Source organism: Triticum aestivum, chromosome 2D (genome assembly GCF_018294505.1).
Source record: "Triticum aestivum cultivar Chinese Spring chromosome 2D, IWGSC CS RefSeq v2.1, whole genome shotgun sequence".
Lineage (NCBI taxonomy): Eukaryota > Viridiplantae > Streptophyta > Magnoliopsida > Poales > Poaceae > Triticum > Triticum aestivum.
Window position 1 is genome coordinate 36,569,818 of NC_057799.1, and position 15,617 is coordinate 36,585,434.

The following is a 15,617-nucleotide window of genomic DNA, read 5'->3' on the forward strand; positions in this document are numbered from 1 at the left end:
TAGTACAAAGACGAGGAAATATCGGGGAACAAAAGCAGCTGCAACACGGATTCTTGGGACAACCACCGAGTACTGAGCTACAGTTGACAGGGATAAGGGAAATCATTCAGCAATGGGAGAAACACGTCACAATTATCATAATTTTATTTTCGCTCATAACAGTCTCAGTCTCAGAAGCTAGTGTGTTCAGAAATATAGGTTAATTTGGAATAGATGAATAGTTATTGAGTCTGTGTTCAAGAACTGACAATAGTCTCCTGAAGCAAGCAACATGTGTTGGTTATTCAGATTCAGGCCTGACAACCGAGTAGAATTCTCATGTCAATTGTTGTTAAAGCATAATTAATCACTACTTCCATCTTATGTTGTGCAATTGTATCATAAGATTTAATTGTTCAGATTCAGGCCAGACCACCGGGTAGTCTCCTGAAAAAAATTACCCATTAACCTGACTTTTTCTTCCCAGAATACAACCAAGTGTGACAAACGGAAATGGAGGCTCGAGACTGATAAGATGGCCTCCATGAATGGCACAGTATCTAGACGGTGTCGGTCCGAGAACCGCACCCGCACCCGCCCTGAGGGTGACAGCTGGTGCTCCCCCCCTGACCAGATGAAGAACAGGGAAGCAATGTTGTCCATGGTTCAGGTTCAGAGGGTATCCAGTCCAATCCACTTTACATGTACTTTAGAACTAACAGGAAATGAAGCATTTGATCTTATCCAGGATGTTGATTTTTGCGATAGAATCACTAAGTTCTTGCAGGGAGACAACCCAGTTTGGAGCTCTCCTTTACCCCAACTGATAAAAAAGATGACAAAAATGCTTGACAGAGTTGCTACTCTCTGCTTGATCTCGAAGTTAAGCGAGAGCATAAAAAATATTTGGAGAAGTGGGGTATCGATCCCCATACCTCACCCGCACCCGCCCTGAGGGTGACAGCTGGTGCTCCCCCCCTGACCAGATGAAGAACAGGGAAGCAATGTTGTCCATGGTTCAGGTTCAGAGGGTATCCAGTCCAATCCACTTTACATGTACTTTAGAACTAACAGGAAATGAAGCATTTGATCTTATCCAGGATGTTGATTTTTGCGATAGAATCACTAAGTTCTTGCAGGGAGACAACCCAGTTTGGAGCTCTCCTTTACCCCAACTGATAAAAAAGATGACAAAAATGCTTGACAGAGTTGCTACTCTCTGCTTGATCTCGAAGTTAAGCGAGAGCATAAAAAATATTTGGAGAAGTGGGGTATCGATCCCCATACCTCTCGCATGCTAAGCGAGCGCTCTACCATCTGAGCTACATCCCCAAGTGATGATCGTTTCAAAACAGAATGTATATATTCAAATAGAAGCACAACGTTCGGCGTCCAACATCAGATCTACTACCTTAGTCCTGAATTAGTTGTCACTGAAATTGATGTATTTAGACGTATTTCAATGCAAGATACATCTGTTTGAGTGACAAGTAATTCCTGATGGAGAAAGTATTTTGCAGGCCATAGAAAAAAAAATAAAGAACGTTTGAGTGACAAGTAATTCCTGACGGAGAAAGTATTTTGCAGGCCACAGAAAAAGAATAAAGAACCATGTTTGGTTCATTCGAAAAGGGACGAAAGCCTAGCATCAATTCAAGATGCCAATTTATATATTCTCTAGGAATATACTAGGCTAGTGAATAGCTTCCTTTCACAGTCGCTATACCCTTAAATACACTCCTTATAACACAAGAGTGCCTTCAACTGCTCAAAAGATCCTAAAACTGTGATCTTCTACAAAAGAAGATCATTTGATGCATTGTTTTCTCCCATTGGGAACAAAGAGGAACATCACAGCCGGTGAAATTCAACGGCGTACTACTAAACGTACGACGGATCCATTGTTCACTGGGGCAACTCCAGTGCACCAGACTAAGACTGTATACAAGTAATCTACATGAAGGGAGCAGAACTGTATACAAGTAACTTCATATACAAAGACTAGAAGATATCGGGGAACAAAATAAGCTGCAACACAAATTCTCTGGGACAACCAGCAAGTACTGGGCCACAATTGACAGGGGTAAGAGAAATCATTCGGCAACGGTCATAACAGTCTCAAAAGTTGGGTTGGTGATAGATAAATAGTTATCGAGTCTGTGTTACTGGACTGACAGTAGTCTCTTGAAGCAAGCAACTTGTGCTGATTATTCAGATTCAGGCCATACCACCGAGTAGAGTCTTCATGTAGTCATCTCGATTGCTTATTGTCTGCTTAAACTATGACACGAGGTAGCAGAAATCTGTTCAAGCATAATTAAACACCGGATCGTCCAACGCGCATTACCCCCACCATGCTGGTTTTCTTGGGGTTGTGCTTTTTACAGTAGACTAAAATGCAGTATCCTACCATGCTTTTATGGATCTACCATTAGGATTAAAACATAATAATCACTATACCCTTAAACACACTGAATTTTGGTGATAAAAGTGTGCAACTTTCTCGTGAGTTTTAACACTTCGATGAAAGTAACCTTCGAATTCGAATAAAGATTTTTCTTTCTCCTGATATTTTGTTTCTTGAAGCTAACATATAAATACATGTCATCGTGTACTTGGATTCATAGAAGAACACCGAATAAATTGGAATAGTGGCTCAAGATTGATAAGTTGCCCTCCATGAATGGTGCACTATGTAGATGGTGTCCGGTCCGAGAACCCCACCCGTCATGACCCATGAGGGTGGCCACCGGTGCTCCCCCCGACCAGATGTAGCTTCATTTGTGTTATTCCAGTGTGCGCGGGCGGCAGATTAAGAGCAGTGAAGTAACACTAGTGCAGAACCGGGCTTTAGCGCCGGTTCGTAAGGGCCTTTAGTGTCGGTTCCACAACCGGCACTAAAGAGTGGGGACTAAAGGTCCCCCCCTTTAGTATCGGTTCATCACGAACCGGCGCTAAAGTGCCACCATGTGGCACGAGCCAGGCCCGGGTGCGTGCAGGACATTAGTACCGGTTAAATGTTTGGGGGTGTTTTGGTATTATTTTTTATTTTTCTTTAATTTTGTGTTTTCAATTTAATTTAGTGATTATTTTAGTTGTTAAATCATTAGGTGAAAGTACCGCAGATTAGTTTCGACTCGATGCATGTGGATCCTAGCTAAGTGATCAAGTATATGCCATATTCATATTATACTTGATCACCTATAATTAAGTGATCAAGTATAATATGGATATGGCATATACTTGATCACTTAGTTAGGATCCATCCAGCTGAAACTAATCTGCGGTTTCTTTTATAAATGATATAATAACTCATCATCATCATCATCATATTAATATAAAAACTCTTGCATCATATCATCAACAATAGTAAATTAGCTAGCTAAAAATCATCATAGTCGTCATTACCACTGTTTAATCATCATATTCATTACCGCTATCTAATCAGCACCAACACTAGCTTAAAGAAAAAACATTCACTTGTACCAGAAGCAAAGATATCATCGAGTTCAACATGGTCATGATATTATAAGCGTTCATAACACCACAAAAGCAAATCACCCTTTGAGATTAAGTTCAGGACGAAGAACACGGACATGAGAGGACAAAAGTACTAAGAGCATGAACTAGCTAAATCACTCCTGCTGCTCTCTCTCAGGTAAAATAGCATAGAACATGTATAGCTCTCCTGATTCATCATACTGGAGCATGCAGATGAACCTGTCTCGTAATCGTGGGATGCGCTTCTCATTATTGCTGCCCCCTAGTACTTCTCTGCTGGGATCGTTAACAATTTTGCTCCAATCTTTCACTATTAAGCATTCATCGCTTTAAGAAATCCGGAATGCACTCATGTGCAATGTAGGATATCTTGGTCGTAAGCTAACCATTGACATCTGACCTTTAGTCTCGATCCACTGACGCACAACTGTCATCGGGAGTCCCTGTTGAAGAACATCGTATAGTAATTAATATACTTAGCAATGAAAGTTTACCAAAAAAATGTATGCAAAAGATGCACTGAGGACAAATAGTAAAAATCTTACCATCTTTCGTAAATAGATGTGACCGTAGTTCAATACGGTCACTATTGGTCGCACGTTTTGAGTACTAACATTTCTAAGTGCAGGAAGAAAATTTGTCTTGACAGTATGAAGATCCTCAAGCCAAGAAACATAATGACTTATCTCCTCGCAGTTTAGTTCAGCTCCGGGACAGTAGTAGGTCCTGTCTACCAAGCGCCGGACATGTTTGCTTGAATGGAAATAAGCTGTCAATAGAAATTAGTTGTCAACTATTTTTGAATAAACAATATCAAAGACATAAATATGGTTGAGAAACTCACATAATGGTAGAACTGGAGGCGTCTGCACATCGACCCAGATGTCTCTATTACCTTCAATATCATCTTCCGGACGAATATCAAAGGTGATAACCATATCAGGCTCAAATGCATAAGCCTTGCATAGTGCTTGCCAAGTTTTGCATTCAAAATAGGTGTACGTGTCTGCATTGTATAATTTGACGTTGAAAGTATAACCATGCTCGGTCTTCAGGTAAACTCTCTTTACCTCCATAGTTTCCATAGCACTGAAACCTATCTTATCCAAGACAAAAATTCTTGCATGGCAGGGGATGCGCTAGTAGAATAGTGAAAATTTAAAATTATAAGTTGAAGCAAATGAAGCATATATAAGTCATGCTTAATTACGAAAAAAGACTTGTCGTTGTGACATATTGTATCCACTTCGAAGGTCTCATCCAGCTTGATGCTGAAGCGCCTATCATCAAGAAGAAAATTTCTGTCGCACAGGCTGCGCTGGTCTTTACAGTATTCGCACTTAATGAAATCTTTTTCGTCGTCAGACGACATTTCCTATGTTCATATAGGTGAAACATTAAACACTTACTAGTTCTATTAATTCAACTACTTCTATTAGTTCAACTAGTTCTATTAATTCAACTAAGCATTTAATAAAAATAAACTTGTTCTATTAATTTTCTTACTAAAATAAAGTAGCTAGTTCTATATAGTAATATTTTAATTAGATAATCAAATCTCAGATAGCTACATTTTCTTACTAAAAATAAACTAGTTCTATTAATTCAACTAACTCAACTAAGAATTTACTAAAAATAAACTAGTTCTATTAATTTTCTTACTAAAATATATAAAGTAGCTATATATATATAGTAATATTTTAATTAGATCATCAAATCTCACATAACTAAATTTTCTTACTAAAAATAAACTAGTTCTACTAATTCAACTAGTTCAACTAAGCATTTACTAAAAATAAACTAGTTATATATATTCAACTAGTTCAAATAATCTCATATACCTAAATTTTTCTTACTAAAAATAAACTTGTTCTATTAATTTTCATACTAAAAATAAACTAGTTATATTAATTCAACTAGTTCAAATCTCATATATATACCTAATTAATATCTAGCTAATTCATCTAAAATTGACATTAATATTTAACATCTTTTCCATATAATTCATCTAACATTAACATTCTAACATTCTTATCTACGTAATTTATCTAACGTTAATCTAAACAACAGAAAATAGAAAATAAGTAAAAACAATATGTGTGTGTGTGTGTGTGTCTGTGTGTGTGTGTATGTGTGTGTATATGTGTGTGTGTGTACGAGTGGGGGGCGGCGGCATACGGGCGGCGATGCGACGGGGACGGCGCGACGACGAGCGGCGGGCCGGGGCGACGGCGCGATCGACACGGCGACGTAGTACGGGGCGGCGGCGACGGGCAGCAGGGGCGACGGCGGTGACGGCGTGCGATGGGCGACGGCGCGGCGGCGGTGGCGATGTCGCGCGAAGTAGTTGGAGAAGAAGTGGTGGTCGATGAAACTGAATTTTTCGTAAGTGCCATATATATAGGAGGGGCCTTTAGTACCGGTTGGAGCCACCAACCGGTACTAAAGGCCAATTTTCGCCAGGCCAAGGGGCGGGAAACTGCCCCTTTAGTACCGGTTCGTGGCTCCAACCGGTACTAAAGGCCCACTCATTAGTACCGGTTGGAGCCACCAACCGGTACTAATGGTTGTGCGCTGCCACCGGTGGTGCACAATGTTTACTCCCACCTCGTCGAGCGAAGGGCAGCCGCACTGGTTTATAAACCCAGCCGCGGCTGCTCCTTCGAACTTCTCTATATAGCAGGCTTCTGGGCCTAACTTCGGCGCGCTGCCCTGTGAGCCTGCAAAAACAACAAATGATGTCAGAACATGTTGGAAATTGATGACGTCGCTTTGAATGATGCATACTGAACGCAAAAATAGGCTGGAGTTCAAATAAGTTTAAAAAACATTGAAGTGCCCGTGTAAAAGATGAGTTCTCGTACGAAACCCTGATACTCCGAAAGAGATTGTCCAGTTTGTACATGAGGTGCGTCCAGTTTTCGCCGTGACCCTCTCTACTCTTTTGCACATGCTATGCGGGTGAAATGATGATACCATGCCAAGTTCCAACATTTTCAGAGTTCATTTTGTAGTGATTTTCAATTTCACCGTCATTTAGCTCTCTAGACAAATCGGTAAATGACTGAAAAACAGCAAATGATGTCAGAACGTGTTGGAAATTGATGACGTCGCTTTGAATGATGCATACTGAACGCAAAAATAGGCTGGAGTTCAAATAAGTTTAAAAAACATTGAAGTGCCCGTGTAACAGATGAGTTCTCGTCCGAAACACTGATACTCCCAAAGAGATTGTCCAGTTTGTACACGAGGTGCGTCCAGTTTTCGCCGTGACCCTCTCTACTCTTTTGCACATGCTATGCGGGTGAAATAATGATACCATGCCAAGTTCCAACATTTTCAGAGTTCATTTTGTAGTGATTTTCAATTTCACCGTCATTTAGCTCTCTAAACAAATCGGTAAATGACTGAAAAACAGCAAATGATGTCAGAACGTGTTGGAAATTGATGACGTCGCTTTGAATGATGCATACTGAACGCAAAAATAGGCTGGAGTTCAAATAAGTTTAAAAAACATTGAAGTGCCCGTGTAACAGATGAGTTCTCGTCCGAAACCCTGATACTCCGAAAGAGATTGTCCAGTTTGTACACGAGGTGCGTCCAGTTTTTGCCGTGACCCTCTCTACTCTTTTGCACATGCTATGCGGGTGAAATGATGATACCATGCCAAGTTCCAACATTTTCAGAGTTCATTTTGTAGTGATTTTCAATTTCACGGTCATTTAGCTCTCTAAACAAATCGGTAAATGACTGAAAAACAGCAAATGATGTCAGAACGTGTTGGAAATTGATGACGTCGCTTTGAATGATGCATACTGAACGCAAAAATAGGCTGGAGTTCAAATAAGTTTAAAAAACATTGAAGTGCCCGTGTAACAGATGAGTTCTCGTCCGAAACTCTGATACTCTGAAAGAGATTGTCCAGTTTGTACACGACGTGCGTCCAGTTTGTACACGAGATGATTATCATAAAAAATACATTGATTATCAATGATCTTTTTGTGTACAATCTGAATTGTCAATATGAGTCCTCAACGGTTTAGAAACCGGTGAAGACTCATATTGCGACCACAAATTCTACACATAGAGTTCAATGAAGACCAAGTGCTTGTGATAGTTTGAGAAGTAACATATTTAAGGTGGTAAAAATCTTGCTAGGGGAGCGAGGTGGGACTAAAAACAGCCTGCCACAACCTCTTTACTACCGGTTCGTGCCACGAACCGGTACTAAAGGTGCTGGCCGGGCCCCATTCTCTTTAGTACCGGTTCGTGGCATGAACCGGTACTAAAAATCTTCTTCTGCCTAGCCGTTTGAACCGGCACTAATGGACACATTAGTGCCGGCTCAAATGCAAACCGACGCTAATGTGTCTCATATTTGTCCATTAGTGCCGGCTCAAATGCAAACCGACGCTAATGTGTCTCATATTTGACCCTTTTTCTACTAGTGTAATTCTGTCCATGGTTCAGGTTCAGTAGGTTCAACGAGTATCCAGTCGACTGTACATCTCGCTTAAAACCAACAGGAAGCATGTGATCCAGGATGTTGATCTTTGCGATAGCATCAAGAGGTTTTGCACGGAGACAACCCAGTTTGAAGTTCAAATAAGTTTAAAAAACATTGAAGTGCCCGTGTAACAGATGAGTTCTCGTCCGAAACTCTGATACTCTGAAAGAGATTGTCCAGTTTGTACACGACGTGCGTCCAGTTTGTACACGAGATGATTATCATAAAAAATACATTGATTATCAATGATCTTTTTGTGTACAATCTGAATTGTCAATATGAGTCCTCAACGGTTTAGAAACCGGTGAAGACTCATATTGCGACCACAAATTCTACACATAGAGTTCAATGAAGACCAAGTGCTTGTGATAGTTTGAGAAGTAACATATTTAAGGTGGTAAAAATCTTGCTAGGGGAGCGAGGTGGGACTAAAAACAGCCTGCCACAACCTCTTTACTATCGGTTCGTGCCACGAACCGGTACTAAAGGTGCTGGCCGGGCCCCATTCTCTTTAGTACCGGTTCGTGGCATGAACCGGTACTAAAAATCTTCTTCTGCCTAGCCGTTTGAACCGGCACTAATGGACACATTAGTGCCGGCTCAAATGCAAACCGACGCTAATGTGTCTCATATTTGTCCATTAGTGCCGGCTCAAATGCAAACCGACGCTAATGTGTCTCATATTTGACCCTTTTTCTACTAGTGTAATTCTGTCCATGGTTCAGGTTCAGTAGGTTCAACGAGTATCCAGTCGACTGTACATCTCGCTTAAAACCAACAGGAAGCATGTGATCCAGGATGTTGATCTTTGCGATAGCATCAAGAGGTTTTGCACGGAGACAACCCAGTTTGGAGCTCTTTTTATACCCTTATTGATAATAATATGAGCTCTCTTTTATCCTGATTGATAAAATTATGACAAAGAGGGTAGTTATACTTGCTGCTTGATCTCGTAGTTAAGCCCTAGCATCCCCCCAAAAAAAAGCCCTAGCATCCCCCAAAAAAAGAAAATGTTTTTGGAGAAGTGGGGTATCGATCCCCATACCGACGCTAATGTGTCTCATATTTGACCCTTTTTCTACTAGTGTAATTCTGTCCATGGTTCAGGTTCAGTAGGTTCAACGAGTATCCAATCGACTGTACATCTCGCTTAAAACCAACAGGAAGCATGTGATCCAGGATGTTGATCTTTGCGATAGCATCAAGAGGTTTTGCACGGAGACAACCCAGTTTGGAGCTCTTTTTATACCCTTATTGATAATAATATGAGCTCTCTTTTATCCTGATTGATAAAATTATGACAAAGAGGGTAGTTATACTTGCTGCTTGATCTCGTAGTTAAGCCCTAGCATCCCCCCAAAAAAAAGCCCTAGCATCCCCCAAAAAAAGAAAATGTTTTTGGAGAAGTGGGGTATCGATCCCCATACCGACGCTAATGTGTCTCATATTTGACCCTTTTTCTACTAGTGTAATTCTGTCCATGGTTCAGGTTCAGTAGGTTCAACGAGTATCCAGTCGACTGTACATCTCGCTTAAAACCAACAGGAAGCATGTGATCCAGGATGTTGATCTTTGCGATAGCATCAAGAGGTTTTGCACGGAGACAACCCAGTTTGGAGCTCTTTTTATACCCTTATTGATAATAATATGAGCTCTCTTTTATCCTGATTGATAAAATTATGACAAAGAGGGTAGTTATACTTGCTGCTTGATCTCGTAGTTAAGCCCTAGCATCCCCCCAAAAAAAAGCCCTAGCATCCCCCAAAAAAAGAAAATGTTTTTGGAGAAGTGGGGTATCGATCCCCATACCTCTCGCATGCTAAGCGAGCGCTCTACCATCTGAGCTACATCCCCAAGTTGTTAGAATTTGGAACCATAACACTATATATCAGGACGTTCTGAGATCTAACGGCAGATCTATTTCTGCAGGACACGGAAAAGAATACTCTTCTTCTGCTTCCCTGATCCCTTGGATACGCTCTACTGTTCCTGCTGATATGCTCAGTCGAGTATCTGAAACCGAATCCTGTTTGGTTCATTCAATAGGGAACGAAAGCAAGCCATGTACTACGTATGATGCCAATCTCTGCTCTTGGCATCAACTGAAGATGCCAAGGTCTATCTATCAGCATGAGTAAGTTCGCTTTCCTTTCTGTAAAAATAAGTTCCTTTCTGTAACAGGAGTAGTACAGTGTACAGAAGAAGTAAACCAAGTCGCCGATCAAACCGACGACCAGACCAAACGGGAACGAAAGCGTGCATTGATTGCAGGCACAGTGTCGCCACCAGTACCGCGTCCGTACTCGATCGGTACTGCTGTCTGAAAGCCAAGTACCCCAACGACTGACAAGGAGGTCGACGGACAAAATTGCATCGCCGACGGGGGAGCAGAGCATGGATCGCGTCGTTTGCCCTTGAGTGCACGGCGGGAGACGGTGACTCGACTGGCCTATACCTCGCATCACTATCTACTGCATACCTGAATTGGATTTTATGATTAAGCATGCGATTCATCCCAGCTAAATCCGACAGATTAACCTGTGTTTCTGCTATGAAATGCGCAGCATTGCCAGCGGACAGCAGAGTAAAAAATGGGATGTGCAGCGCTCTGCTCTGAGCCCGGCGTGCCGGCCACGTGTACGCGTCAGTCGAGATTTGGCCGATGCATCCATCCACGATCCCAGACCAAAGTCCAACTTGGATGGAATCATTTCCACTCCACCCAGAACCCAAGCGGCACCCGATCACACTCGCTCACACTGACACTCGCTCACCAAACACACATCACTAGCTCCTAAGCTGCCGCTGCCGCTCATGGCGTCGCCGAAGAAGGCGAGGAAGCCGCGGGCGAGGCGGCCGCTGCTGCTCCGTCGGGCCATGCTGCACGCCTCCCTCTGCTTCCTCGTCGGCCTCCTCGCCGGCCTCGCCCCGGCCGCCCGCTGGACCGCCGCCGCCTCCGCCCACGTCTCCCGCGCACTCCACGCCGTCGACGGCGCCTTCGACCGCGCCGTGCTCCTGCTCCGGCAGCAGCAGCGGCAGCTGCGGGACGGGCGCGTCCACGTCGCCGTCCTCCCCTCGCCGGCGCCGGGGCCGCCGGCGCTGGAGCCGCTGCGGCAGCCCCAGCTGCTGCTGGTGGTGACGGCCACCGAGCGGTCCGACCCGGAGCGGCGCGCCGCGGGGCTGACGCGCGCCGCGCACGCGCTCAGGCTCGTGCCCCCGCCGGTGCTGTGGCTCGTGGTGGAGCCGGCGGCGGACGCGCTGCCCACGGCGCGCCTGCTGCGCGGCGCCGGGGTGGCGTACCGGCACCTGGCCTACCCGGAGAACTTCACGGCCGACGGCGTCGGCATGGGGAAGGAGCGGCACCACCAGCGGAACCTGGCGCTGGAGCACGTGGAGGAGCACCGGCTCGCCGGTGTCGTGCTCTTCGCCGGCCTCGGCGACGTCTACGACCTCCGCTTCTTCGACCAGCTCAGGCAGATCAGGTGAGTGCGCGCGCGCGTCGTGCCTCCTAAACTTTTAGTCAGTTCGTCGTTCTATCGATCGGATCATGCATCGTGCACGCACTTTTCACCAGTGTGCATGATCTTAGCACTACCACCATTACAAACCGCATTTTAGCATAGTGAGTTAGCAGCTGGATGCATGATCTTGATTCTTGAACATTGTTAGCATAGTGAGTGTTTGGCCGGTGTCGGTGGAGTTTGAGGACACGTACATTACAATAGTTGATGGTTGACAAGCAGTTAATAAGCATGAGACTGGAAGTAGGCCATGGTGTCCATGGTGACCACGGTGATCAGTGATAATAGTGTACGACGCAGATTTGAATCGACCAGGAATAGCTAGATGGCATGGCATGATGGATGCCACAGCACACAGCAGCACCAGCAGTACAGTGTTGTCGAGCGAACGCGTCCATGCATGTGCGGACCATGCTCTGCCTCCTCTGCTTCAGCGCCCGCCCAAGTGTCGGCAGCGCCGTCCAGTCCGAGAAACATGGATGGATGAATGATTGGCCACCTTTAATCAATTTGACACTGTTCACTCATTCATTAGCCGTCGCTTTTTGGTACGTGCCACTGACACGTGCACTGTGTACATGTATGGCGCAGGACGCTCGGCGCGTGGCCGGTGGCGACGGTGTCGGAGCGCGAGCGGAGGGCGACGGTGGACGGGCCGGTGTGCGGCGGCTCGCCGTGGGCGGTCACCGGCTGGTTCTCCACGGCTGGGGCGCCGACGGTGAGGGCGAGGCCGCCGGCCGGCACGCTGGACGTGGCGCGCTTCGCGTTCGGCAGCGCCCTGCTCTGGCACCCGAGCCGGTGGGACAGCTTCCCCGTCTCCGAGCCCGACGCCTCACAGGTACAGTGCTAAATTAACTCTTTTTAATCCGGGGTTCCGCACACGGCGACGGCGGCCTTGTCGTCAAAGCGGCCGCGAAAGCGTGCGGTTTTTCGTCCGTGAAATTTGCCCCGTCAATTTTGTTGCTGTGCGCCGGCAAGACGAACGGCCGGGGCAGGACATAAACTAAGGCCGTGATTCATGCGCGGCGTGCACCGCCTCACTAGCTTCCGTTTGTCTCGATCTTCACTAGAGTCCCTTCGTTCAAAAATAATTGAAGTTCTAGGATTGCCTAAAGTCTAACCAAGTCAATAGAAAAATCTGCTAAGACCTACAATATCAAACACTAGATATAATAAGAATATATTTTTCATAATGAATCCGATGAAGCAAATTTGATGGTGTAGATATTGACATGTTTTTGTATAGACTCGGTCAAACTTAATGAAATTTGACTTTGAGAAAAAGCTAAACTTCAATTATTTTGAAACGGAAGTAGTAACGATTAATCATTATCATGGCCCGGTCTTGCCTAAGCCTATGTATGTTTTGTTTTCAGGATTCCGTAAAGTTTGTGCAGCGGTTGGCTGCGGAGGATTACAACAAGTCGAGGGGGATGCCCAACCGGGATTGCTCGGAGATCATGGTGTGGCGCGGAGATCAGTTCGTCGCAACCTAGATTCAGTTACTAACGCTAACTGGTTGAATGATGTGCCATGCCATAGAACAACAAATTTAAACACACACCAAATTTAGACATACTTTACGCATCTAGCAGGGCGACCTAATGAGTGCACAAGTCTACTCTGCGCATCGGCGAATATACACAGGTGCGATGGTAGTAGACGTTATCACTTATTGCATGGTATTATCTCCGTCCTGATTTACTAGTCCCCGTCGTATTTTGGTCAAAGCTTGACCACGTATTTGACTTGCAAAATGTGAATGCATGTCATCAAAAAAAATATCATTGGATTCATGTCTGAATGTAATTTCCAATGATATTATTTTTGCTACGTATAACATATATTTTATTTGTTAAAATTATGGTCAAAATATGACCCAGAATACGAGGGGGGCTAGTAAACCAGGACGGAGGTAGTAATATTAGTCCCGAGCTACACACTTCTCTCACCGAGTCACTCTCTTCTCTGCCTAGTTAAAGTCACCGCATCCCATCTCGCCTAGGTAAGAAATCAATTGGCTCGGATGGCGCCACCGGTAGCCCCTCATCACCGTCGAAGCTGCAGGAACATGGAAGCCCTATGGACACTTCTTTAGGTGTGGCGAGAAGGAAAATGTGGCAATGCGGTGGACTATGGAGACATTGTTGTCACTAGGGTCGGTGGCTCCTGCCGCACTCTCAGGGCGTGTTCGGATCTCATCCGGCTTCACGCTTCACAAAATCCTGGAGCAGATCCGAGCCGAACAGAATAGCCCCGAGAAACTAGCTTAGCTGTGGTCAATCACAGTGCAAAAATCTGGAGCGAGGAAGGCCCGACTCCACCGATTGAAAAAGCTGAAGTTCACCCTATTTACAACATCCCGCCACCACTAAAGATACCGGCTCGTTTCCCACGCTCGAAAAATACAACCTATCGCTACAGGAGCGATCCCCTTCACCTCGTTGTGCACTTGTTGACCCTAATTGGGCTGCCTCCAGCTGGCCCAGTCTGCACCGAACAAGGCCACAACCCTCGTAGCCGGGCTGCAGCGCTGGAGAAGCTGCTGATGCAGCCAAACGCGTCTGAAATCGCTACCTGGAGTTAGAAATCATGAAGAGAAGTTGGATATGTGAAGTTTTTTGAAGCTAGAGAACATCCGAACACGCCCTCAGTGTCCTAGTGTGGCCGCTTCAACGCTCGCTTCTCAAGCTCTATGTGGAGATCAAATTAGTGGATGAGAAAGGAGCTGGAGGACTATGGGGCGACGAATGGTGGATTTATTGGTGGTGAGGACATTGGTGGGGTTCCCGTGCCTATTGATGGGGATGAACAAGGCTAGGTTCACTAGAGCAGGGTGGGAAGAGCCAATGGTGGTGCAACCGCCCTCCTGAAGTTCCTCAGTTTGTACTTTGTATGGGATAACAATGGCAAGTGGAGCAAGCTGAACAACTCTATCTCTGTTCTTCACTGCATCAAAACCCATGGCAAGCCTGCACCAAGCCAACACTATGACTATTGAACGACATCAACCGACCATTTGCAAGTTTCGAGAGAGGACTTGTGTAGTGTTCATGATGTTTCATAGCTTTCCCAACCCTAGAATTATATTTTTTTCACCTAATTAAATATTAACAATTGAGTGTAGGAAGAAATAAACATCTCTAGCCCTTCTTAGTATTTGGATTAATCAATTTTCATGGAGTTATTTGGAATATTTAATCCTACCAAAAAATAGTGATAAAACCCAATCATATTATTCACTCTCGACAACATCTCATCGTCCATGGCTGATTTACTTTTAACTCGACTGTACATCCATTCTACAACAGAGTAATTAAAAGGCCAAATCAAAGACATATTTTCACATGTGTACTTTTGATCTCCAAGTTAACGCAAAAGTTTGAGAACATATTTGTAGTGAAATTTGTCAACTTTATCAAGTGTGGCCTAAATTTATATATATATATATATATATATATATATATATATATATATATACTTTAGAAATGTATATTGTGTTGATCATGTGATTTCTTTTCATAATTTCCAGTGAGTTTCTGCTAGCTCAAATTCAATCATATGATAGTACCTATTGACATGGTAGCACTAGATAATTCCTTCTGCCAACTGATCCAAGGGCATCACCGATATCGATGCCCTTCTTCACCCCACTCACGAGATGCCTCCTCCATTCACGCAATCCAAATTGTCCTTACATCAATTTTTGATGCACATACATAGTCTTTGAGTTGTGATATTTACAAAAAAACTAACTTGCATCAATTTTCCATTGTAGTTGGGTGGTACTTCTCCTTTTCGTGATCTAAGGCATAATAATCATTATAAGCAAGTCATAATAGCCTAGTTCTCTGTTTGCAAGCAGGATAGCATTTGCTAAGCACACCGTAATAGTCATGACAATATCAATCACCCCCTCTGTAGAGTCTAGACATGTCACCAATGCAGATATCGAAATGAATACAAACTTCTGAAGACATATAACACTATCCATTAGCTAATATTGGGAAACTAAACTTCTATTGTGAGTACCAGAATCATATTACAAATGTTTGTTCTCTTGATGGCATAATCAAAACGATATAGTACTCCCTAAACCACACTTAACA

General features: G+C 44.2%; 1 protein-coding gene and 2 non-coding genes across 3 annotated transcripts; 1 reads left to right on the forward strand and 2 right to left on the reverse strand.

Annotated features, from left to right (window-relative positions):
• Window positions 1-1,238: 1,238 nt before the first annotated feature.
• Window positions 1,239-1,311, reverse strand: TRNAA-AGC (transfer RNA alanine (anticodon AGC)). The gene has a single exon. It is a non-coding gene; the product is annotated as a tRNA-Ala (tRNA).
• An 8,457-nt stretch (window positions 1,312-9,768) lies between these two features.
• TRNAA-AGC (transfer RNA alanine (anticodon AGC)) lies at window positions 9,769-9,841 on the reverse strand. Its single transcript has one exon. It is a non-coding gene; the product is annotated as a tRNA-Ala (tRNA).
• An 833-nt stretch (window positions 9,842-10,674) lies between these two features.
• Window positions 10,675-13,390, forward strand: LOC123051369 (probable beta-1,4-xylosyltransferase IRX9). Its single transcript, XM_044474236.1, has 3 exons — window positions 10,675-11,469; window positions 12,100-12,346; window positions 12,885-13,390. The coding sequence occupies exons 1-3, from the start codon at window positions 10,802-10,804 to the stop codon at window positions 13,002-13,004; spliced, it is 1,035 nt and encodes a 344-aa protein (XP_044330171.1). The 5' UTR covers window positions 10,675-10,801; the 3' UTR covers window positions 13,005-13,390.
• The last annotated feature ends 2,227 nt before the right edge of the window (window positions 13,391-15,617 follow it).

What these genes read in the sequence shown, in the direction of transcription:
- LOC123051369 (XM_044474236.1), top strand. Translation starts at nt 10,802, where the DNA reads ATGGCGTCGCCGAAGAAGGCGAGGAAGCCGCGGGCGAGGCGGCCGCTG. An exon ending in GACCAGCTCAGGCAGATCAG is followed by an intron (nt 11,470 to 12,099) that starts GTGAGTGCGCGC and finishes TGTATGGCGCAG; the next exon opens with GACGCTCGGCGCGTGGCCGG. An exon ending in CCGAGCCCGACGCCTCACAG is followed by an intron (nt 12,347 to 12,884) that starts GTACAGTGCTAA and finishes TTTTGTTTTCAG; the next exon opens with GATTCCGTAAAGTTTGTGCA.